The sequence below is a fragment of the Carcharodon carcharias genome, chromosome 20, assembly GCF_017639515.1.
Source record: "Carcharodon carcharias isolate sCarCar2 chromosome 20, sCarCar2.pri, whole genome shotgun sequence".
Classification (NCBI taxonomy): Eukaryota; Metazoa; Chordata; class Chondrichthyes; order Lamniformes; family Lamnidae; genus Carcharodon; species Carcharodon carcharias.
In genome coordinates, this window is record NC_054486.1 from 99,968,778 (window position 1) to 99,994,273 (window position 25,496).

Sequence of the window (25,496 nt, forward strand, 5' to 3'; positions counted from 1 at the left end):
CTCTGAAGTTCTCCCTGAAGCGCGGCAGCCTTGACATTAGTGTCTGGGAGGAGCCTGCTACGGATCGTTCAAAACGGCAACAACTTGTCAATCAAGCTGCATCACACTTTGAGTGCCAACACCTTAATGGTGGGGCAGAGCATTGATAAGGAAGCAAAGAAAGGAAAGCAAATCCTGCACTCGGGATCCCACCATCGCGTGGGACATCCTGCCCCATGTGCCCAAAGATCTGTGGATCCAGAATCGGCCTGTTAATTCACATGACAGAAACTTGCGATCCTGAGTAGTGTCATCCTCGAAGAGAGGGACGGCCGACAATGACGTCCAGGTGACAGGCAACCAGCTGAGTGCAACCTGGGTGTCAGGAACCAACTGCCCTAGCATGGAGCTCAGCACAGTATAGAGGCAGCTTGACCAAGGGACATATTTACACTTTTACTGCTTGAGTGTTTAATTTAGAAATTGAGAATCTCCACAGATTCTAGGGCAGGTCCTGTACTTCAGAGAAAGTACCCTGGCCGCCATTCATCCCTCAACCAAGGCTTGAAAATAAACTATCTGCTCATTACCACTTGGGTAATGGGAGCTTGCTGTGCGCAAATTGATTGCCATGTTTCATACATTGCAACAGTGGCTGCATATCAAAAGTACTTCATTGGCTGTAAAGCACTTTGCGGTGTCCTGAGGTTGTGAAAGGTGCTACCTAAATGCAATCCTTCCTTTTTTTTTCCAAGGTCTCCTGGGAATTTTGTTTTGGTTTCCAGAGGTCTCGCCTCTGGTTACCTGTTGCTGCCATTGCTCAAATCAGTGCCTATAACCAAAGGACCCAGCACACTAGATACTTTCACGTCACAGATTTCTGGATTTCCTTTCATAGGATTACAGCGCAGAAACAGATCACTTGGTTTATGGTGATGTTTATCCTCCACATTAGCCTCCTGCCACTCTAATTGTCCTTTCCCACCCTGTTCCCCTTCTCCTATTATTCCCTTCTCCCTCCTGACTGCACCAAGCCTCCCTTTAAATGCCCCCATGCTATTTGCTTCACCCAGTCTACACAGCGAGTGGCTACACTGGAAAGGATACATGCCCCAGTGTTGAAGCAACTGTACAGATTGTAGAACCAGTCAAAATGCAAAAGTGCCATCAAATTAAGCAAGTTGGTTCACTGAAGTAAACGTAATGAGCCTGTCTCTGTGTTCACTCTCTATTAAATGTCTTTCAGATGAGATATTAAACCAAAGCACTGTCTGTCTGGCCTCTCAGATGGACATAAAGGATCCCATGGCACTATTTCAATGAAGAGCAGGAGAGTTCTTCCCAGTGATAAAAACAAAAAAACTGCGGATGCTGGAAATCCAAAACAAAAACAGAATTACCTGGAAAAACTCAGCAGGTCTGGCAGCATCGGCGGAGAAGAAAAGAGTTGACGTTTCGAGTCCTCATGTCCCTTCGACAGAACTTGACTCGAACTCAAGTTCTGTTGAAGGGTCATGAGGACTCGAAACATCAACTCTTTTCTTCTCCGCCGATGCTGCCAGACCTGCTGAGTTTTCCAGGTAATTCTGTTTTTGTTTTGTTCTTCCCAGTGGCCTGGTCAATTTTTATCCCTCGTCCAACGTCTAAAAAACAGATTACCCTGGTTGTTATCAAATCTCTGTGGAATCTTGCTTTTTGTAAACCGGTCTCACGTCTCCTACATTAGAACAGTGGCCACACCTCAATGGCTGTAAAGTGCTTTGGGACCTCTTGACATCATTAAAGGTGCTATACAAATGCAAGTTATTTCTCACTCTGCTTAGTGGGGCCCAGCACAACCAATACACAACTGCATACTCGAAGAAGATGTGTAAATATCTCAATCATTATAGAGGGCTAGTGAGGAATTGACAGTGGAAAAGCAATGATATAGGACTACTCCTCTGGTATGCTGGTGCAGACACGATGGGCCAAATGGCCTCCTCCTGTGCCATTAAGAATCTGTGAATCTGTACTCCTCAGCTGCTGAAACTCACCGACACTATTATTTTCCTGTCTCTGACAATGAATTCTGAAGTTGTTGAACTGGATGCCAGGGTGTGAGGTAGAGATGAAAGCAAGTTACTGCATCGCCCCGGGCCAAAGCCCAGGCTTACCAGAGTTCTGAGGAGATCTATCCTGCTGTGACGAGCCTTCTCTCTTTTTTTCTCTCTCTCTCTCATGCACCAATCTTCTCTAGGCACACAATCTCTTTCTCGTAACTGAATTTCTTCCTCTCCTCAGGGCATTGATTCATAGCTCGGTGATGCCTCCAGCCCACGCAGCCATCCTTCATTTCGCGAACCTTGACCATTGTGTGTTGGTAGCCTATTTGACCACTGGGAGCATCACAGTCAAACCTGCCATCCACACGTGGGCACTTTCCATCAGTGATCAGTCAGTCATGATCAAGAGCTTTTTCATTTTGGCAGGCAGTGAATGGTGGAGAGCTGCAGGGATCAGTGCTGGGGCCTCAGCTGTTTATTAATGACTTAGATGAAGAGACAGAGGGTAACGTATCTAGGTTTGCTGATGACGCCAAGCTAGGTGGGAAGGTAAGCTGTAGGGAGGAAACTGAGAGGCTGCAATGAGATAAAGACAGGGTTAAGTGAGTGGGTAACAAGATGGCAGATGGAGTATAACATAGGGAAAGCGTGAAGTTATTCACTTTGTTCAGAATATTTTTTAAAAGATGAGAAACTTGTAAGTGTTGATGTTCAAAGAGACTTGGGTGTGCTTGTACAAGGAACGCAGAAAGTTGCATGTAGGTGCAGCAAGCAATTAGGAAGGCAAATGGTATGTTGGCCTTTATTGCAAGGGGATTAGAGTACAGGAGTAAAAGTCTTGCTACAATTGTACAGGGTTTATGTGAGGCCACATCTGGAACACTGTCTGCAGTTTTGGTCTCCACATTTAAGAAAGGATATACTTGCATTGGAGGTGATACAGGGAAGGGTCACTGGATTGGTCCCCGGAGTGAGGGGATTGTCCTACAATGAGAGGCTGAGTAAACTGGGTTTATATTCTCTAGAATTTAGAAGAAAGAGAGGCGATCTCACTGAAATAGACAAGATTCTGAAGGGGCTTGACAGGATAGATGCTGAGACATGGTTTCCACTGGTCAGGGAATCTAAAACACGGGGGCACAGTCTCAGGATAAGGGGCAGATCATTCAGGACTGAGATGAGGAGAAATTACTTCACTCAAAGGATTGTGAATCTTTGGCATTCTCTGCCCAGGGGGTTGTGGATGCTCCATCGTTGAATACATTTAAGGCTGGGATAGACCGATTTTTCGTCTCTCAGGAAATTAAGGGATATAGGGAGTGGGCGGGAAAATGGAGTTGAAGCCCAAGATCAGCCTTGATCATACTGAAAGGTGGAGCAGGCTCGCCAGGCTGTATGGTCTACTCCTGCTCCTATTTCCTGTGTTCTTGTGTCTGACTAAATTCTCTCCAGTAAACATAAGTAAAACATGCCTTTCAATGCCTTGTACTGATGTTAGCTGATTTTAATCATTGTCGCTTCTGCTTCCTTAAAATCCTGTCCAAATTTTCACCTAAATTGAGCTGAGTGCTTAGACTCGTGTCATGAGTTTGCAGGGAGCTAGTGCAGCCTTGACTATTACTGTGACATTCATAAATTGAATGGTAACCAACCTATTGTAAAACAATGTAAAGTGAACCCTGTAGAATGCAGCTGCTGAAACCAATTGCGACATTCTTCAGCAGATTAGTGGTAGCATCAGGAAGACGATCAGTGTTGTGCATAACAAAGACAGTATTTTTTGACCTTGTGCAACAGTCCACACTTCAGAAAGAGTGTTCAGGCCTTGGAGAGGGTGCGGAGGAGATTTCTCTTATGTTCATTCATGAGATGTGGGAATCACTGGCAAGGCCAGCATTTATTACCCATTCCTAATTGCCCTTGTGAAGGTGGTGGTGAGCTACCATGAGACTGAGTGCCTGCCCGGCCATTTCAGAGGGCAAGTTAGAAATCAACTAATTTGGACACCGCAGGATCCCATAAACAGCAACATGATAATGAGCAGATAGTCTATTTTTCCTGATGTTGATTGAGGGATAAATGTTGGCCAGGACAGTGTGTCAACCCCACTGTTTTTTTCAAATAGCAGCATGGGATCTTTCACAACACCTGAGAGTGAGGACAGGGCCTCAGTTTAATATCACATCTGAGAGACAGCACCTCCAACAGTGCAACACCCCCTCAATGCTGCACTGGAGTGTCAGTGCTCAAGTCCTGGAGTGGGACTTGAACCCAGAATCTTGTGACTCAGAGGAAAGAGAGCTATGCAATGAGCCACAGTTGAGACCAGGTAAAGACAACAAATTCCCTTTCCTAAAGGGCATCAGCCAACCAGTTAGAAACATGGAAAAGTTTACAGCACAGAAGGAGGTAGTTCAGTTCATCATGTTTGTGCTGGCCAGGAACAGAGTTATCCATCCCAAGATAAAAGCTAAAAACTGCAGATGCTGGAAATCCAAAACAAAAATAAAAATAGCTGGAAAAACTCAGCAGGTCTGGCAGCATCTGCAGAGAGGAACACAGTTAACATTTCGAGTCGACTCCACTCACCCACACACAGTTTTCTGCAAGTGCCTAATTCCTCCACAGATCCTGACCCAGGGTCCGAACACCCTCACTCCCAAGCCCAGCTACTAGCTGCCCTGTCCCTCAGCCCCCAGGCACATCTCTTGACTCAGCGCAGTAATTAGCCCTCCCCATCTCCTGACCCTGCTAGCTTCCCTCATCTTCTAAACCAAACACTAACTAGTTCTCCTCTCCAGGTCCCAACCTCCTTCCATCTCCTCCTCCAGGGCCCAAGTCTTGCTCCTACCCTCTCCAGACCAGGGCCTCTAACTCCTAAAACTCCCCTCTGACTTCGGTCTGTCCCAGGCCCAGAATTGCAAATGGTTTCCTGACTTGGGACCCTAAAAACAACACCATCTCACCCCCACACCCTCCAGACTCCTGCCCAGGCCTCTTAACATAACCTAACTCCACCACCACCCCTCCACTCCCCCCGCACCCTACAGCCTCCTGCCCAGGACTCTAACATAACCCAACACTACCCTACACCCCACCCCCGCCCAAATTATCCTGACCCAGGGTCCAACGACATACCCACCCATCCTTTGCACCATCTCCAAGGCCTGGACACTCTTTCTGAAGTATGGATTGTTGCACAAGGTCAAAAAATACTGGCTTTGACCCTGGCCCTTAACACCCCCTGATCTCTGACTTGGGTCTCTAACAACCCCGCCCCACCCCTTCAGTCTCCTTACTCACTCTTCTAACACCACCTGGTCTCCTGACCCCAGCCCTTAACTCCCAATGACTTGGGCCCCCTAACTACAACTCTAACGCCCACGAGCAATCCTACAGCCTCCTGTCCTGAGCTCTTAATTCCTCCCACCTCCTAAATACCCCTGTCCTGGACCCTTATCCCTTTCTGTCTCCTAACCCAGGCCTCAGGCCCCCGTTTCCTGGCCCTAACGCTAACACCCTCCCCATTTCCTTTCTATAACTAACAGCTTATAAAATCGTAGAATACTGCATCACAGCAGGAGACCATTGAGCTCATTATGGCTGTACCATCTCTCTGAAAGACTATTGAGTCCCATTCCCCTGCCCTTTCTCCACGTCTTTCAAGAAAAATTCTTTATCGAATATGCCTTTCAAAAGTTATTATGGATTCAGCTTCCAGCCCTGTTTCTGATGAGCCATTGCATGTTCTACCAGCAAACAATGATGATGCTGTACAGTGATGTCCCGATAGTATTCCAAGAGATCCTGAGAACATGAAAATGTTGCTTCAAGCCTGGTTTTGTTGATGATCTTACATTTATGTCCCGCCCCCGCCCCCCCGCACACCCCCCACCCCCTCCCACCCCCTTACCCCCTCACCCCCTCACCAATTCATTCACCAATGAAACAGTTTTCTCTGATTTTACGAAACGTCAACTCTTTTCTTCTCCGCCGATGCTGCCAGACCTGCTGAGTTTTTCCAGGTAATTCTGTTTTTGTTTTCGTTCTCTGATTTTACTTGGATCAAATTCTGTCCTAATTTGGGGCTCTGCAGAAGAGTCACACGGACTCGAAACATTAACTCTGTCTTACCCTCCACAGATGCCGTCGGACCTGCTGAGTTTTTCCAGCAGTTTTTTTGTTTTTGTTTCAGATTTCCAGCATCCGCAGCCTTTTGCCTTTGTAATTTAAATAAGCTCCAGTTAACCCTTTAATAAGGAAAGCCTCCGTTTCTCCACCTGGCCTTTGGTCGTTAACTTGTGAACTGGAATGCGCGGCATGAAAGGGCAACCTCAATAGCAACTTTCAAAAAAGGATTGGATAAATACTTGAAGGGGAAATGGGGCTAATCGGGGAATGGAGTGGAATTAAATTGGATTGCGCTACCATAGGCGCAATGGGCCCAATGGCCTCCTCCTGTGCAATATCATTCTATGATTCTATGACCACAGCCTTTCTTCACCCCTGGGATCATCTTTGTGTATCTCCCCTGCACACTTGATGTCTTTTCTAAAATAGGGCAGTCAAAACTGGCTTCCGATTCCCCTGTTAACTAATTATTGGTGTAGGTTTAGTATTACTTTAGCTGTGTGGTACTCGGTACTATCCATCCAGAAACTGCTTAACCTTTGGCATCAAAAGCCCACTCTATGTGCAAAATTTTTTTTTTTAACGCCTTTTGTTTTAGCAGATTTGACTAATCCCTAACTGTTGAAAATTCTGGTGGTGGTTCATCAAGAATTCTTGCAAGTAGGCAATCGAGGCTTGACTGTAACAAACCCTTCGGAAATTCCAAAGACAGGTTTTTAAAAAAACAATGTTTTTCACATGGTCCTTCACCTGGATTCATGAAACAGAATCACTAACACAGCCACTGGGCAGTTCCACACAGCGAGAATAAAAACAGCTCACAAGGCTCAAATTAGTTCCTCAAATTCGGTCCTGTTTGCTCTCTGAGAAGTCCCGCTGAAGGAGGGAGATTGTGGGGTGACTTCAGCGACTTCAATTGATAATTGATATTGTATATATGGGGTGGTCACAAATCATCCCTGACCTCAGTGAAGGGCAAATCAGGTTCGGCCAGGGTCAAATGGGCCTCCTCCAATATCTAAAAACATCTTAAAAAACAGCTGATTGCTGTCTAAATTATATAGGGGAAGGGTTTTGATTTTTTTTTTAAATCTTGGGTGTGCTGTTACTTATTACCTATTGTTTTTATTGTTCAAATTCACACACAGTCACACATTCCCCAGTAACTCCTGAATATAAGAACTGTTTGGATTTTTGTCAGGAATTTGGGTAATTCAGCTCTTATCAAGGTTTACACCTTGGCCTAGAGTCTTCTCAATGCAGAGTCAAGATCAAAGATTTCCTGCTCTCGCATTGTCACCTAGGCATCAAATTCACCGCCCCCTTCCTTAACCCTCCAGCCCCCCCACCCCCACCATCCTCTGCATCTGAAGTACACAAGATTTGGACACAAGGAGGATCATTTTTGATGTGCACGGAGGTTGGGTTATAAAAGATGCAGATTGTTGGCAGGTTGGGCCGGCTCCGGGAGTCTGCCTCATGGAGAGCATCAAAGGGTGGAGGCAAGGGTTTAGAATTGAGAACAGACCCCGGCCCCAGTGTGTTGATATGCAGCTTTGTTCATGATCTTGGCAGTGTGAGGCCTGGGCAAACAGGCAGCTATTATACACTTGATGGATTTTCACAGCAGGCGTTTGCTTTTTACTTCCACAAAAATGTTCCTTTTGTCTCTCGTCACAATAGCTGCTGCAAGCTCCAGAAATAAAATAAGCAAAATGTATCATTCATAGGCCCCCAACTGCTGCGGGGTGGGGGTGGGGGTTGGGTTAAGTGCCAAGGGAAGGGGAAGGGGGAACCAGGAATGGAGTGGGGTTTGGGGTAGGGAGGGGGTGGTTAAAGTAGAGGAAATAGAAATTAAAAAGGTTGCACAAGAACAAAATTGAGCTTGAGCTGCTGTGTCACCATTTGAGGTGCTTTAATTCTATATTGCCCGTATCTTAACTCACACCAAGTGCTGCACACCATCACCCTTGTGTTCACTGGCCTACACTGGTTCCCAGTGTGGCAATGCCTCAAGTATAAAATTTCCATCTTTGTTTCCACATCTGCCCATGGACTCATGTGCTCCCCACACCCCCTGCCCTACAACCACCCCCCAGACCTATCTCTGTAGTCGTCTCCAATCTGAAACCCTCCCAGATCCCTGCGGTCCTCCATTCAGGCCTCTTGGACATTCCTGATTTTAATCACTCCACCTGTAGGCTCTGGAATACCATCCCTAAATAACTTCTCTCTCTCATTGTCTCCTCCATTAACACCAGCTTTAGGTCGTCTGTCCTAATGAGTGGCTCTGTGTTGAAAGCCGTTTGCCAACACTCCTGAGAAGTTCTATATGGTTGAAAGTTGTTGTTGTTGTGTGATGTCACACTGCAGCCAAAGGCTTCTGGCACTCATGCCCTTTAGCCAGCAGCAATGCCAAAGTAAATCTGGCCTCCAGTGATGATGGCCTGCATGTTTTGCTGGGCCATAGTGCATCTGGCAGGTTTACAGTAATGCTGCCATCAGCCACAAAGATTTGCGTCTGGGGAGAGGCTTTACACCACTTAGAAAATAGATCCTGTCTGGGAAACAGTAACCTCAATGTCTTAGAACTATAGAACCATAGAAAAGTTACAGCACAAAAGGAGGCCATTCGGCCCATCTTGTCCATGCCAGCCCGAGGACACCCAGGTGCCCTTTCTAATCCCACCTTCCTGCACCCGGCCCATAGCCCTGCAGCTTACAGCACTTAAGGTGCAGATCCAGGTGCTTTTTAAAAGCGTTTAGAGTTTCTGCCTCTACCACCAACTTAGGCAGCAAATTCTAGACACCCACTACCCTCTGTGTAAAAAAGTTCTTCCTCATGTCCCCCCTACACCTTCTGCCACTTATCTTGAATCTATGTCCCCTGGTTCTAGAATTCTCCACCATGGGGAACAATTTTATCCTGTCCACTCTGTCTATTCACCTCATAATTTTGTACACCTCAATCAAGTCACCTCTCAGCCTTCTTTGTTCTAAGGAAAATAACCCCAACCTATCTAATCTCTCCTCATAGCTACACTTTTCTAACCCTGGCAACATTCTTGTAAACCTCCTCTGCACTCTCTCCAGAGCTATTACGTCTTTCCTGTAATGTGGTGACCAGAACTGCACACAATGCTCCAGTTGTGGCCTCACCAGTGCTTTATACAATTTCAACATTATATCCTTACTTTTATATTCTAATCCTCTGCCAATGAAGGAGAGCATTCCATATGCCTTCTTTACAACCTTGTCTACTTGAACTGCTGCCTTCAGGGACCTCTGTACTTGTAAGCCAAGATCTCTCACTTCATCTACCCCTCTTAGTATATTCCCATTTATTGTGTAATCCCTGTAACACTTCTCTACGTTAAAATCCATCTGCCACTTTACCACCCACTCCACCAACCCATCTATATCGTTTTGGAGGTTTTGGCTATCCCCTACACTATCTACTACTCGGCCCATCTTTGTGTCATCTGCAAATTTCCCAATTGTGCCCCTCACATTCACATCCAAATTGTTACTATATAACACAAACAGCAAAGGTCCCAACACCGAGCCCTGTGGAACACCACTTAAGACAACGTTCCATCCCCAAGGGCATCCATCGACCACTACCCTTTGTTTCCTGTTACAAAGCCAACCTTTTATCCAGTTTGCCACATTACCCTGAATCCCATGGGCTTTTACTTTCCTGACCAATCTGCCATGTGGGAGCTTGTCTTGATCTCCCCTGTTTATGCATTCCTCCTGAAGGTGGTCTCTGACTGGTTAACAATGTCTGGGTGCGTAGTTCAGTTAGCTTAATTGCCTCTGAGGCTGAAAGTTTTGGGTTCTAATCCCACTCTGAAGACTTGAGCATAAGATCTAGGCTTATACTCCTTCCAATACAGCACAGAGGAGTGTTACACTGTTGGTGCTGGGTTTTTTTCGTGAGACATTAAAGTGAGGCCCTACCTGCCATCTCAGGTGAACATCAACTGTCCCATTGTGAACAAGAGCAGATAATGAAGGGTCCACAACACCCATATCAGCATGGGCAGAGCAAAATGGGGGAATAGGCAGGAACATAACTCGACTATCATTCTCCACTCTTCTCTGACCCATTCCCTTCTCACTCCTGACCGCATTCCCAACTCTCCCTGCACCATTCCCCTCTCCTTATTCTCTTCCCTGATCCACGGTTCCCCACTCTCCCCAACCCCCATTTCCCAGTCCCACTCTCCCCCAATCCATTCCCCCTTTCTCTCCTGACCCTAGTTCTCCCACTCTCCCCAATCTCTCATCAATCCCATTATCACTTTCTGACCCTGACCTCTAATCTTCATCTCTTTCTGACACCATTCCCCCATGCCCCATTCCCCACTAGCACCTAACTGGGGAGGGGGAGCCTGGGGAATGGAATGGATGCGGTGATTGATATTTTCTGTTGAACTGGAAGCAGTAGCAGCAACATGTTGAGTTGGAAGGGTGCTGAGAGAGGATCAGCCAGTTAAGGATGTGTGGAAAACCTGGGGCCATCAAGTGAAATATTGTTTTGGATTTCCAGCATCCGCAGTTTTTTGTTTTTATATTGTGAAGTGAAATATTGTGTTCAAAATTCATGAGGGTCTAAATAGGGAGAAACTGTTCCCATTAGCGGGAAGATTGAGAACCAGAGGACACCAATTTAAGGTGATTGGCAAAAGAGCCAACGGTAAAATGAGGGAAAATGTTTTTTTTTAACAGAGCAAGTGGTTGGGATTGGAATGCCTGCGAGTATAGTGGAGGCAGATTCAATCATGGGTTTCAAAAGGGAATTGGATAATTACCTGAAGAGAAAAAATGGTGGGGCTACAGGGAAAGAGCCAGGGAGTGTGACTAACCGAGAGCCATCACAGACAGATGGCCTGAATGGCCTCTTTCCGTGCTGTAACTATTCTTTGACTCTGTATTCCTTGGGCGAATGCGAAAGAAGGGGATGGAGGGCCTGGATCCTCACTTGTAGACCCAAGGAAGAAGTCAGGGTTTTTGAACAGTGGGCTATTTGACCATGGGATGCTTCACCATAAAGAAGGTGAGATAATGGATGGGCCACAACACCCATATCAGCATGGGCAGAGCAAAATGGGGGAAAATTGGTGCATGGCCAGGAACAATAAAGAGTGTAGTTCCAAGCAGAAATGAGAGCAGTATTTAGATCGAGCTAACTCTTAAATTGAAATGATACCACAAGCCTGAGCGACTAGGCCTCGAATCAGGGGGCAATTGTCCTTTTAAAAGGCTCTGTACGCGTTACGCCACCACGTTGCCGGCGCTCTGCGCGCGACGTCATTGCGGCAACCGATTTTCCGCGTGCTTGCGCGTGACGTCATCGCGACGTCGACTGGCCGGCATTCTGCGCGTGGCGTCATCACGGCTACAGACACACCTCCCCCCCCCCCACCACCGTCGGGACTGCGCGTGACGTCAGACGCAGCTCTCCTGCATGTGACTGACAGGCTACTCCCAGCTGCTGGTGAGGGCGATGCCAAGGTATAGGCGGCAGGAACTGAAATGCAGCAGGTAGGTCAGGAGACTGCAGCAAGGAAGGACTTACTGAACGAGGGAGACTGAGTTTTTATCTTTTTTGGTTTTATGTTTATATCAGGGAGACTGAGACTTTGCCTGCTGACCTTTGGTGAATGTACCCATAGCAACTGCTGCTGCTGCTGAGGTTGGCATTGCCCCTCCCCCCCCAACTTTTTTCCCCCCTTTCACCTTACCAAAGGCTCTGCCTCCTGTGCCAGGGTGAAGTTCCTTGGGCACCAGCAGAGGAAAAGGGGAATCATTCTTCATTCGTGAACCCAGAGTGTTTTTGTTGTACTATTCGACTGTGGAAAGCATCACTGTCCCCTGCTGGCATGTTGCCGACCAGCCAGAGATGCTGAATTCAATCAGGCTCAACTGATTTTCCCTATTAGCCAAGGGCATTGAAACCACTTGAAGCATGTCTGCCACTGCTCTGTCCAAGCACAGCACAGTCAGCGCTCAGTATTTGCTGATCTGTACACCTCGGTACCACACCACAACGTGTTAGCCCCTGCTGCCCTAGGGAATAAGCCAAGCAGGGTACATGTTGAACTTTTTTAAAAAAAAAATCTTCATGTTTATTCCCTGTGTGGTTCAGATAATCACCCACACCTAACAGAAAGCATGGTGATATGGTAATCCCGTACGGTGTACCACAGATTAACGGGAAGCAAGGTTATGTTTGTCACCTCCCGTTCACTTCCCTATCTTGGCTGTGCTGTCATGGGAAGGAGGCCAGGAATCCCAGGCTACTCCATGTACCTTCCTGTTAGCGTGGCTGTTTTGAGTGATGTTGGTGGATCCTGGAAACTGGTCTCCAGCCTGTTTGCCTCGCGGGTGCAAAAGGTACAGGGAGCTATGGCGGGGAGAAGGCATTGCCAGTTGTGAGCACAGTGTTCTGTACTTCCAGACCGAAGCTAGACCTTCTGTTTGTGAGACGATTCTGCCGTATCCAGGCAGTCCTCTTCCCGTCTTGGTCATCGCAGAGTGTCCTGATGTTCGCTACACTGCTATCTGTCGCCCTCCTTGGTGAGTCTGATCTGTTCTAGCTCCAGTTGACTTCAGGGAGGAAAACTTCATTCCACATAAGTTCTGCCGGAATGGTCAAACCAGGGCTGCATTTTGTCTGGTCACACTCCCAGGGGCTGATTGACAGTTTAACTACAACAAACTTGGTAAAACTTCCATGCTCTGTAATTCTGTCCACAGCCCTCCTGTTGTATAGAATGCCTGATTTTTGATCTTCCTGTTTAATTGTTATCCTATGATTTTCCTCCTTTCCCTCACATAGACACAGTCTCCAGTAGCTCAGATTATTATTCATGCCGGAGCATTGATCATGAAAATGACCTCCCTTAGTGCAGGTACACGCTCTCTCTCTCTCTCTCCTTTCTCCCAGCAAAGTTATTAGATTGTGATCAGGGGCAGGAACTAACGCAGTTATCCTCTTTCCTAATCCAGATGATGCTGTGTTACAGATCACTCAGGGAATCCAAATTGCTGTGGCATTGTGCACTTTTACATCCACGTTGCAGCCTGGAGCTGTGGATAATGATAATAGAGGCTCCAATTTTCTCTCCATCACATGGCTGGCCAGGAATCTCGTACGCACTCTTACCGCCTGCCATTGGCATGTGTGGGAAGGATTTACGGGTTGATACACAACCTGTTTGGCCTCATTATGACCGCACCTTCCTTGGCCATCAAATCCTGGGGTGGGTGGGACTCGAACCCAGAGCTTCTGGTTCTGAGGCAGGGATGCTACCCCACTGCGCCACTACACCTCTCCTAATCTAGATACACTGTAGCTCTTCCCTCCTGCTGACTGCGGTGAGATAAGCCAGTTCAGAATTGGCTTGGATCACAGCTCTTACCTTCCTGGTCTCTATGCTTAACCCAGGAAAGAATTGGATATATGCTTCAAAAAGAAAAAGCAATTGCAAAGTTATAGGGAAAGAACAGGGAAAGGGACTAAAATAAAAACAAAATACTGTGGATGCTGGAGATCTGAAATAAAAACAGAAAAGTGCTGGAAAACTCCAATCTGGCTGCATCTATTGGAAAGAGAAAAACAGTTAACATTTCAAGTCCAATATGACTTCTTTGGAACTATTCCCTCACTTCCCTCCCTGACGTAACCCTGGCAGTGGCCTCATAGCCACACGCCTCCCGGCAGCACCCCTGAAATCTGCCATCTTCCCTCTCGCCCTCCCACTCCAATCACTCCAATGTCCGCCTGTGCCCTTCCTCCAGGCCCTCCTGATCTGAGCCGAAACAGATAGCTGGAAATTGGAGCACCAGCCTGCACAGGCTCCCACCACAATGCCATCTACAATAGGATGAGGTCTGAGACCCAAAGTCCAGGCTCCTTAGTCCTCCCCATTTGAACACGGGCTGTTAACATTGTGCAGGTAAAATGCCAAAAATAGACATGCCCAGATTTTTAAGCCATGGATTTTAAGGCCCCATTATTAATTCTTCCAATATCACCCACTTAACCCTGTTTGGTAGACTAATCCTACCCGTCCCCTTCAGAATCACTGTTAATCATTCCTCAGTCTGTGCTGCTCTAGATCCAGATAGATAGATCACCCTTCCCTCATTATTGTCCTCACAGTGTATTTGACTATCCTCCTTCCTGAGCAAAGTATCATCCAGAATTATGAATCTCTCTTGTTACAAGTTGCAATGCTGTTAACAGGATAGTAAAACTGACAGAAATCCTGATCCAAGAAAGAGATTCACCACCGAGTTCAGGAGTGACCATAAGCTAGTAAGTAACATCATAAGAAATAGGAGCAGGAGTAGCCACTTGGCCCATCCAGCCTGCTCAGCCATTCAATAAGATCATGGCTGATCCGATTGTGGCTTTAACAGCACTTTCCTGCCTATGCCCCCATAACCCTTGACTCCCTTGTCAATCAAAAATCCATCTAACTTAGCCTTGAATCAATGACCCAGCCTTCACTGCCGTCTCTGGGAGAGAATTTCGAACACTAACAGCCCTCTGAGCAGAAATTCCTCAATCTCCGTAATAAACGGGAGACCCCTTATTCTAGATTCCCCCATGAGAGGAAGCGTGCTTTCAGCATCGACCCTGTCGAGACCCCATCGGAATCTTAAACATTTCAATGAGATCACCTCTCATTCTTCTCAACTTAAATGACTAGAGCACAAACCTGCTCAACCTTTCCTCACAAGACAACCCCTTCATCCCAGGAATCAGCCTAGTGAATCTTCTCTTGAATTGCTTCCGATGCGAGTATATCCTTCTTTAAGTAAGGTGTCTGTGCGTAATTGTGCTTGTTGTTATTCCTTTACAGAGCAGCTGGTGGTCTATCAGGTAGGAATTGTCCCAAGCCAATACTTCAAGGTTCTGGGTGAGAAAGACATGGTTGGTTTTAGAAAGGTCACTATCATAGCCATCTGCCTCATCATGGCCAACTCTTTGGTAAGTAATGAAACTAGTATCCAATGAAAGAAAGGAAAGTCTAAGTAAATACAATATCATTGTGTGGAGTGTCCTTGCTGGCTTTGAGGCCTCATGTGAATTTATTGTGAGATGGACAGTGCAGTCCGGAAACACCTCACATTTTTCGGTGACGTTGAACGTATACTTTGTTTAAAAAGAAATAACCACATGTTACTTGGAAAATAAGATTCTAACTGGGGGAAAGGAGCAAAGGGACCTGGGAGTACATATTCACAAGTCATTAAAAGTTGTGACACAGGTTATTAAGGTCATTGAAAAAGGCAAACCAAGCTTTAAAGCTAATTTCTAAAGGGTTTTAATTGAAAAGTTCCCCTCCAAGTCACACACCGTCCTTACTTGGGACCATATCGCTGCTCCTTCACTGTCGCTGGGTTAAAATCCTGGAACTCCCTCCCAAGCAGCGCCTCGAGTGTATCTACACCAGATTTACTGCAGCAGTTTAGGAAGGTGGCACTTCACCACTTCCTCAAGGCATTTAGGGATGGGCAATAAATGCTGACCATGCCATTGATGCTCACATCCCATGAACAAATTAAAACAAAGTGAAGAAGCTATGTTAAACACATACAGAACCATGGTTAGATTTGTACTGTTTATAATCTGGTCTCCATGTTATCGAATGGAAATAGAGGCACTGGAGAAGGTGCCAGAAATATTTATAAGGATGATACCAGAAGTGGAAGATTAACACCTATCGAGGAGGGATGGAAAGGCTGGGGGTCTTGAAAAGAGAAGGCTGAAGGGTGACCTTATAGAGGTCTCAAATTTTTTGAGAAGTTTTGATAGAGTGGATACAGAGAGAATGTTTCCTCATGTGGGAAAGAGCATAACTAGAGACCAACAACATGAGAAGCCCAAGGGGGAATTCAGAAGAAACCTCTCTACCCAGAGGCTGGTGAGAATGTGGAAATCGCTACCACAGGGAGTGGCTGAGGTGAATGGTATAGTTGTATTTAAGGGAAAGCTAGACAAGTATATGAGGGAGAAGGGAATAGAGGGTCACAATGATAGATTTAGACAAGGAAAGATGGGAGGATGCTTGAATGGAGTGTAAACACCAGCATGGACTGGTGCGGCTCTACCAGAGACACCTGTGCCTTCTGGTTTAGAGGGAATGACCAAGGGTGGACAGCAACCTTTATACAAAGGGGAATTGCAAGGAGAATGCTTCCTTGCCCAAATGTCTTGTGGTGACAGAACCTGAATGTTAGAGATTCGTTTGTATTTTTCACCCCTGCGTTGGGTTTTCTCTTTCAGTTGAAGAGCTTTGATCAGTTCATCTCGAGTTTGATGTATGTACGTTGGAGGCAGAGTCTCACCCTGGACCTACACAAGTCCTACTTCAAGAGGAAAATCTACTACGCTCTAAATGTACTCCATGATGAGCTGGATAACCCGTAAGTGGAGTCTGAGTGGGGTTTGTTCTTCCCCAATTCAAAAAAAAAGTGTTTATTACAAGTGGAGGGTTGGGGGAAGAGGGGGTACAGTTCTCCAATTGGGTAAAACAATGAGGAACTGAGCAGCGAGAACCAGGAATATTCCAGCACCAACCTCCAGTGGTCTGGAGTGTCGTGGTGGAAACTCCAGTGGCCCTGAGTTAGGAAGGGGAATATTTTCCGTGGATCCTCACTATCGGCTGACCTTGCCGGAAAGCTGAGGACAGAATCGGGTTTGGCTGTGATTCCTCCCTTGGGTAAATAGTCGCTCTTCAGACTGGAGTGAATGTCTCTTACATTTGTGGGACTCTAACACCAACAATGCACTGGGGATGAAAAGATAAAAATGATATTCATTTATATAGCACCTTATATGACATTCAGACACCATAGAAATGCATCAGAGCCAATTGAATCCTTTTATTTTAAAGTGTTGTCGCTCTTGTAGGAAGCTAATTCACAAATGGCTTGTCTATCAAAGGTAATGGATACCTGAGAGTGAGATGCAGACTGCAATCTAATCGAGGGATTCGATGGTCTATATATAGAATAACGGATACTTGAGAGTGATACAGACTGCAATTTATTCAAGGCGTTTAGATAGTCTATATACGGAACAATGGACACTCGGGAGTGAGCTACAGACTGGAATCTAATTGAGGGGTTCAGATGGTTTATATATAGAACAATGGACACCTGAGAATGATACAGACTGGAATCTAATCGAGGGGTTCAGATGGTTTATATATAGAACAATGGATACCTGAGAGTGAGATACAGACTGGAATCTAATCAAGGGATTCAGATGGTTTATATATAGAACAATGGATACCTGAGAGTGAGATACAGACTGGAATCTAATCAAGGGGTTCAGATGGTCTAAATATATGGATACTTGGGAGTGAGATACAGACTGGAATCTAATCGAGGGATTCAGATGGATTATATATAGAACAATGGATACCTGAGAGTGAGATACAGACTGGAATCTAATCAAGAGATTCAGATGGTTTATATATAGAACAATGGATACCTGAGAGTGAGATACAGACTGGAATCTAATCGAGGGATTCAGATGGTTTATATATAGAACAATGGATACCTGAGAGTGAGATACAGACTGGAATCTAATGAAGGGATTCAGATGGTTTATATATAGAACATTGGATACCTGAGAGTGAGATACAGACTGGAATCTAATCGAGGGATTCAGATGGTCTAAATATAGAATAATGGATACTTGGGAGTGACTTACAAACTGGAAGCTAAGTGAAGGAAGGACCCTGTGACCCATGAGAGAAAGGAGAATGGGTTTAAAAATCCCTGTGAACCCCAATGCTGGGTCATAGCTTCAGTCAGCTGGCTGAAACCTACCTGGCATGAAGTTGTCTGTGTGTTTTACAGGGACCAGCGTATCAGCCAGGATGTGGAGAGGTTCTGCAAAGGGATGAGCACAATGGCCAGCAACCTCATCATCTCACCATTCACCCTGGGTTATTACACCTACCAATGCTTTCACAGGTAATGCAGTGAATTGGGGGAGGGGCTGAATGAGAAAATCGAGTCCTGGCTCCAGCAGCATGAGACTTTCAAACCAATCTTAGATATCTCTCTCTCTGGGGGGAGAAGGTTAAAATGTAACTCCCTGTGTTTAAATGGGTTTTCAGTTCTATTTCTGCATCAATGCCAGATGGAGTAACTTGTTGATGAAGTTCTTTCTTTATCCTTGGTTTTATGTTGATTAAAAGTTTTGTTTGCTTTTAGCACAGGCTGGATGGGCCCAACCAGCATCTTCATTTACTTCATAATCGGCTCTGTGTTCAATAAGATTCTGATGGGGCCGATCATCCCAACCCTAGTCCAGCAGGAGAAGCTAGAGGGAGACTTCAGGTGAGATTGATTTAATCCTTCTTATGGTTCCTTACAACCCCCTCCTTCTGGCTACCAACTCTCAGCACTGTGTAATGGTGACTGAAGGGGGGGAAAATGTTCACCCACCCCCCCCCCCACCATCCCACTCCACTGCCCACCCTATCCACCCCCCACCTCACTCCGAGAGAGAGAGAGAGAGAGAGAGAGAGAGCAGAATAGTTTGAGGAGTGAACGAGTTGGGAAAGAGAGAGGGTTCCTGCCTCCGATGACAAAATAGTTTAGTAATAAATGATTTTCCCTCAGCTGCCAGTGGAAGCTACAGGCCATTCGGCCTAACTAGCCTCTGCTGGTAATTACAAGCTACACAAGTCTCTTTCCATTTGCTCTGCCTCAATTCAGCCCTTCAGCATCTCTTTCTATTTGTGTTTCTCTCAGATACTCACCTAGTTTCCTTTTGAAAGCATCTAACCTTTTTGCCTCAACCATTTCATGCGGCAACGAGTTCACCACCTCTCTTTGAGTAAAGAAATTTTTCCTTATTTTCCAATTGGATTTATTAGTAACTATTTTGTATTTAGGGCCCGTAATTTTGGATTCCCGCACAAGTGGAAACATTCCCTTCAGATCTATCCCTGTCTAACCCCTTCGTACAGCAGATCCTTTATATGTCTCCTCTCTTCTGAAGAACGAAGCCCCATCTGTTCAATTTTTTCTGAGAGCTCTAATCTCCAGTGTTTCTATGTCTTTTTTTTTTTACAGTATAGAGACCAGAACTATGCATAGTTACTCATTAAGTGCAGCCTGACCAGGGTCCTGTACAAGTGTCAACGTTTCGAGTCCATTTGACTCTTCATCAGAACTTCTGATGAAGAGTCATACGGACTCAAAACGTTAACTCTGTGTTCCTCTCCACAGATGCTGTCAGACCTGCTGAGTTTTTCCAACAATTTTTGTTTCAGATTTCCAGTATCCGCAGTATTTTGCTTTTATCCTGTACAAGTGTAATGTAACATCAGCAATAGAATATTTTGCCTCACTTGGCAGGAGCATACCCTTTAATAGTAAATGATTTTGCCTCGGTTGACAGAATGTGCTTACCTTTTAATACGCGACTCAGGCTGACAAAAAACAAGGCAGGTAATCCGACCATCATTCTGGTTTGGGAGGGGACACGGCAAACAAAAATAGCGGGAATTTTCTATGGGTGCCTTGCGCCTCCAAATGAGGGGATGTTGCACCTGGACACAAATGGAGATAATATCTTCCTGACTTTCTCCTGCAGGTTCAAGCACATGCAGATCCGGGTTAATGCCGAGTCAGCTGCTTTTTACAGGTAAGAGCTTCAGGGCCACGAGTCAGTGAGTTTCTGTGAAAGAATACGTTGTAATAACCTGTAAATGGGCATCATTCCTACCCGAGGAGCTGTTTAAGATGCTTTTTGAAAGCACGAATTATGCAAAAGACTTGCATTTACGCAGCACCTTTGGCAACCTCAGGACATCCCAAAGCACTTTACAGCCAGTGAAGTACTTTTGAAGTGTATCACTGCTGTAATTTAGGAAACACAGCAGTCAGTTTGTGCACAGGAAACTCCCTTAAACTGCAACACGAGAGCGACCAGATAACTTAGTTCTAGCGATGTTGGTAGAGCAATCAACATTGGCCAGGACAACATGGAGAACCCCCTCTGCTCTTCCTTAAAATATTGCCAAGGGATCTTTTACATACACCTCAGAGGACAGGTGAGGCCTCGGTTTAACATCACATCTGAAAGATGACGCCTCTGACAGTGCAGCACTCCCTCAGTACAGCACTGGAATAACAGTCAGAATTTTGTGCTTCAGTCTCTGGAGTGGGACTTGAACCCACAGCCTTCTGACTCGGAGGCCGAGAGTGCTACTTGAGCAGATTTGTTTGACGATAAGTGACCTTTTGTGGCCTTAAATATAGGAAGATTGGGACCAGTTTTGATGTTTTCAGGTCAAGTGGAGTTTAGCGTGTGGGGGATAATAGACCTGGTGTAGGCAAGGGGGACAGGGAGGCAAGAAGGGGTGACTGGGAAGGTCTGTGGGTGAGGGGGGTAGTAGGGGGAAGGGAAAAGGGAATTCAGATTAGTGTGAATGGGGTAATTAAGGCAAGGGATAGCCAACCATGGGGAAAGGAGAAATACAACCTTGAGAGGATGCAAGGGAGATTAACCAGAATGGTCCCAAGGATGAGGGATTTTGGCTACAAGGTTGGGTTGGCAAAGCTGGAGTATTTCTCCTTGGAGCAAAGGTTGTTGAGGAGGGATTGGATCGAGGTGTACAAGATTCCAACAGGTTTAGAAAAGGTAGACAAAGAAAAATTGTTCCCATTAGCTGATGGTACAAGGACTAAGGACTGCATATTGCCCTCTATTAGTAAAAATGCAGATGTGGGTATATTAAAGGATGTTGAGGGATTAAAGGGCATGCAGGGTGGGAATATAAATTGTGCGTCACTACTTATAAGGTTTTAGATCAACTTCTCACACTGGCCTAGTACTCAGAGGTTGAAATTCCCCAATCAAAAGTAATTTTTTTGGTATCTTTCAGAAAATGATGCTTTTGGCCTTTATTCCTTTTAGAACCGTGGAAGGGACAAGCTGGTTGGAGGGTTCTCACCTTTTAAAGAGGGGGCTGATAGAAGTCCTTCCTGTTGAAATAGTCGTTAATCGCTCTCTGGGTAGCTCTATTGCCTCCGAGTCGGAAGGTTGTGGGTTCGAGTCCCACTCCAGGGACTTCTCAAAAGCTAAGTTGACACTCCAGTGCAGTACTGAGGGAGTACTGCACCATCGGAGGTGCCAATTTCCAGATGAGACCAAGAAAACTGAGGCTCTGCCTGCCTCCTCGTGTGGATGTACAAGATCCCAGGGCACTATTTCAAAGAAGGGCAGGGGAGTTATCCCCAGTGTCCTGGCCAAGATTTATCCTTCAATCAACATCACGTAAAACTGGTTATCGGGGCATTATCGCATTGCTGTTTGCTGGAATCTTGCTGTGCACAAGTTGACTGCCGCATTTCCTACATTACAACGCTGCACAAGTACCTCTGCCCCTGGGCGGGGTTGTTCGGGGTTCTCCAAATCGATCCAGTCCTGCCCTGAAGCTCCAGGGGCTTTGGTAAAACATTTTCCAAATGTGGGTTCACAGGGAGTGGTGGCAGACCTGACCAGGAAAGCTGCTGTCGGATCAGATCATTTTCCATACATAGGATCAGTGGATGTTGTAGCCATCCCTCCAATGTCCAGTGATCCGGGACAATTCATCGAAGGATAGTGGGAACCAAGAAACCCGAGCGCTGCAATCAAAGGCTGTTGATGCTGGGCCAATTGAAATTTCCAAGGCTAAGATTTTTTTTGTTAGGTTAGAATATATCGAAGAAGCAAATGGGTAAATGGAGGGAAGGTACAGATCAGCCATGATCTGACAGAGTGGAGGAGTAGACCCCTGGAGCTGAATGGCCTCCTCCTGTTCCTATGTACTGGGCCTCTCTCAAGGAGAGCAGCTAACAGCATCGACTGGAGATCAGAACAGGAGCTTCCCCAGTTTGAAAGTGTCCATTCTACACCAGGCCTTTCATCCCCCGGACACGGAGTGCCTTACCGATCAATCCTGGGGAGAAGGTTTCCTGCTGCCCTATCCTGACTCAACACAGCACGAAGGTGGGTGGTGACCGAGGACAGGATTAAGTACAATCGAAAGCGTTTGTTCTCGAGGAGTGATGGGTAGGGAGCGTAGGAGTGGGGAGTGATGGGTGGGGAACATTGGAGTGCTATGTGAGAGGGGCGATGGGCAGAAATGTATGAGAGGGTTGATGATGGGGAGAACTGATTGGAAGAGACCTTGATTGCAAACCTGTCCAATGTTAGTTCAAATACCTTGTGAATTAATTTGTCATGTGCCTGGTTACAGAGCAGGGAGAGTGGAGCACATGAGGACCAACTGGAGACTGCAAGACCTACTGCAAACACAGCGGGAACTAATGAACAGGGAGCTCTTGCTGTACAGTGAGTACACGGGGACTCCGTGTGTACAGCGAGTACACGGGGACTCTGTGTGTACAGCGAGTACACGGGGACTGTGCGTGTACAGCGAGTATACGGGGACTGTGCGTGTACAGCGAGTACACGGGGACTGTGCGTGTACAGCGAGTACACGGGGACTGTGCGTGTACAGCGAGTACACGGGGACTGTGCGTGTACAGCGAGTACACGGGGACTGTGCGTGTACAGCGAGTACACGGGGACTGTGCGTGTACAGCGAGTACACGGGGACTGTGCGTGTACAGCGAGTACACGGGGACTGTGCGTGTACAGCGAGTACACGGGGACTGTGCGTGTACAGCGAGTACACGGGGACTGTGCGTGTACAGCGAGTACACGGGGACTGTGCGTGTACAGCGAGTACACGGGGACTGTGCGTGTACAGCGAGTACACGGGGACTGTGCGTGTACAGCGAGTACACGGGGACTGTGCGTGTACAGCGAGTACACGGGGACTGCGTGTACAGCGAGTACACGGGGACTGTGCGTGTACAGCGAGTACACGGGGACTGTGCGTGTACAGCGAGTACACGGGGACTGTATGTGTACTGTGAGTTTTATTTTATTCATTTGTGGGATGTGGGCATCACTGGATAGGCAAACATTTATTGCCCATCCCTATTTGCTCTTGAGAAGTGGTGGTGAGCTGTCCTCATGAACTGTTGCAGTCCCTGTGGCATAGATACACCCACAGTGCTGATAGGGAGGGCGTTCCAGGATTTTGACCCAGCGACAGTGAAGGAACGGCGATATATTTCTCAGTCAGAATGGTGAGTGTCTTGGAGGAGAACTTTCAGTTAATGGTGTTCCCATGTGTCTGCTGCCCTTGTCCTTCTAGATGGTAGTGGTCATGAGTTTGGAAGGTGCTGTCGAAGGAGCCTTGGTGAGTTGCAGCGCATCTTGTAGATGGTACACACTGCTCCCATTGTGCACTGGTGATGGAGGGAGTGAATGTCTGTGAAAGGGGTTCCAATTAAGCAGACTGGTTTGTCCTGGATGGTGTCAAGCTTCTTGATTGCTATTGGAGCTGCACTCATCCAGGCAAGTGGAGAGTATTCCATCACATTCCTGACTTGTCCCTTGTAGATGGTGGACAACCTTTGGGGAGTCAGGAAGTGATTACTCACCACATGATTCCCAGCCTCTGACCTGCTCTTGTAGCCACAGTTCAGTTCCGATCAATGTTAATCCCCAGGATGTTGATAGTGGGGGATTCAGTGATGACAATGCCATTGAAAGTCAAGGGGTGATGGTTAGACCCTCTCTTGTTGGAGATGGTCATTGCCTGACACTTGTGTGACACGAATGTAACTTGCCACGTAAGCCCATGCCTAGATATTGTCCAGTTCTTGCTGAGGAGTCGCGAATGGGGCTGAACATTGTGCAATCATCAGCGAACACCTCCACTTCTGACCTTACGATGGAAGGAAGGTCATTGATGGAGCAGCTGAAGATGGTTGGGCTGAGGACATTACCCTGAGGAACTCCTGCAGTGATGTCCTGGAACTGAGATGATTGACCTCCAACAACCGCAACCATCTTCCTTTGTGCTAGGTATGACTCCAACTAGCAGAGAGCTTTCCCCCTGATTTGCATTGACTCCAGTTTTGCTAGGACTCCTTGTTGCCACACTTGATTAAATCTGCCTTGATGTCAAGAACAGTCACTGTCACCTCACCTTGGGAGTTCAGCTCTTTTGTTTATGTTTGAGCCAAGACTGTGATGAGGTCAGGAGCTGAGTGGCCCTGGCGGAATCCAAACTGGGCATCAGTGAGCAGGTTATTGCTAAGCAAGTGCCACTTGATAGCACTGTTGATGATCGCTTTACTGACGATCAAGAGTGGACTGATGGGGTGGCCAGGTTGGATTTGCCCTTTTTGTGTAGAGGATATACCTGGGCAATTTTCCACATTGCAGGTTGATGCCAGCGTTGTCGCTGTGCTGGAACAGCTTGGCTAGGGGCGCGGCAAGTTCTGGAGCACAAGTCTTCAGTACTATTGCCGGTATATTGTCAGGGCCCATAGCCTTTGCAGTATCCAGTGCCTTCAGCTGTTTCTTGATATCACATGGAGTGAATCGAATTGGCTGAAGACTGGCATCTGTGATGCTGGGGACCTCCGGAGGAGGCCAAGATGGATCATCCACTTGGCGCTTCCGGCTGAAGATTGTAGCAAATGCTTCAGCCTTATCTTTCGCACTGATGTGCTGGGCTCTTCCATCATTGAGGATGGAGATATTTGTAGAGCCACCTCCTCCAGTGAGTTAATTTTCCGCCACCATTCAGGAATGGATATGGCAAGAATTGCAGAGCTTAGATCTGATCCGTTGGTTGTGGAATTCTTTAATTCTGTCTATCCCTTACTGCTTATGCTGTTTGGCATGAAGTGGTCCTGTGTTATAGCTTCACCAGGTTGGCACCTCATTTTTAGGTATGCCTGGTGCTGCTCCTGGCATGCCCTCCTGCACTCTTCATTGAACCCGGGTTGATCCCCTGGCTTGGTGGTAATGGTAGTGAGGGATATGCCAGGCCATGAGGTTGTAGACTGTGTTTGAGTACAATTCTGCTGTTGCTGATGGCCCACAGCACCTCATAGTTGCCCAGAGTTGAGTTGCTAAATCTGTTCGAAATCTATCCCATTTAGCACGGCGGTAGTGCCACACAACACGATGGAGGGTATCCTCAATGTGAAGACAGGACTCCGTTGCCACAATGACTGTGCGGTGGTCACTCCTACCGATACTGTCATGGACAGATGCATCTGCGGAAGGCAGGTTGGTGAGGATGAGGTCAGGTATGTTTTTCCCTCTTGTTGGTTCCCTCACCACCTGCTGCAGACCCAGTCTAACAGCTATGCCCTTCCAGACTTGGCCAGCTTGGTCAGTAGTGGTGCTGCCAAACCACTTTTGGTGATGGACAT

At 46.7% G+C, this 25,496-nt stretch overlaps 1 protein-coding gene across 2 annotated transcripts in view; it reads left to right on the forward strand.

Moving 5' to 3' along the window:
- Window positions 1-11,624: 11,624 nt before the first annotated feature.
- abcd4 (ATP-binding cassette, sub-family D (ALD), member 4) overlaps window positions 11,625-25,496 on the forward strand; it is a 34,540-nt gene continuing 20,668 nt past the window's right edge. Inside the window, exons 1-8 of one of the 2 annotated variants that reach the window (XM_041214570.1) lie at window positions 11,625-11,705; window positions 12,622-12,740; window positions 15,035-15,162; window positions 16,462-16,601; window positions 18,045-18,161; window positions 18,405-18,530; window positions 19,795-19,845; window positions 22,448-22,542. In XM_041214570.1, the coding sequence (XP_041070504.1) occupies window positions 11,668-11,705; window positions 12,622-12,740; window positions 15,035-15,162; window positions 16,462-16,601; window positions 18,045-18,161; window positions 18,405-18,530; window positions 19,795-19,845; window positions 22,448-22,542 (814 nt within the window). In that variant the 5' untranslated portion in view covers window positions 11,625-11,667. The remainder of the gene's footprint in view (window positions 11,706-12,621; window positions 12,741-15,034; window positions 15,163-16,461; window positions 16,602-18,044; window positions 18,162-18,404; window positions 18,531-19,794; window positions 19,846-22,447; window positions 22,543-25,496) is intronic. The other variant, XM_041214571.1, reaches the window with a different exon arrangement.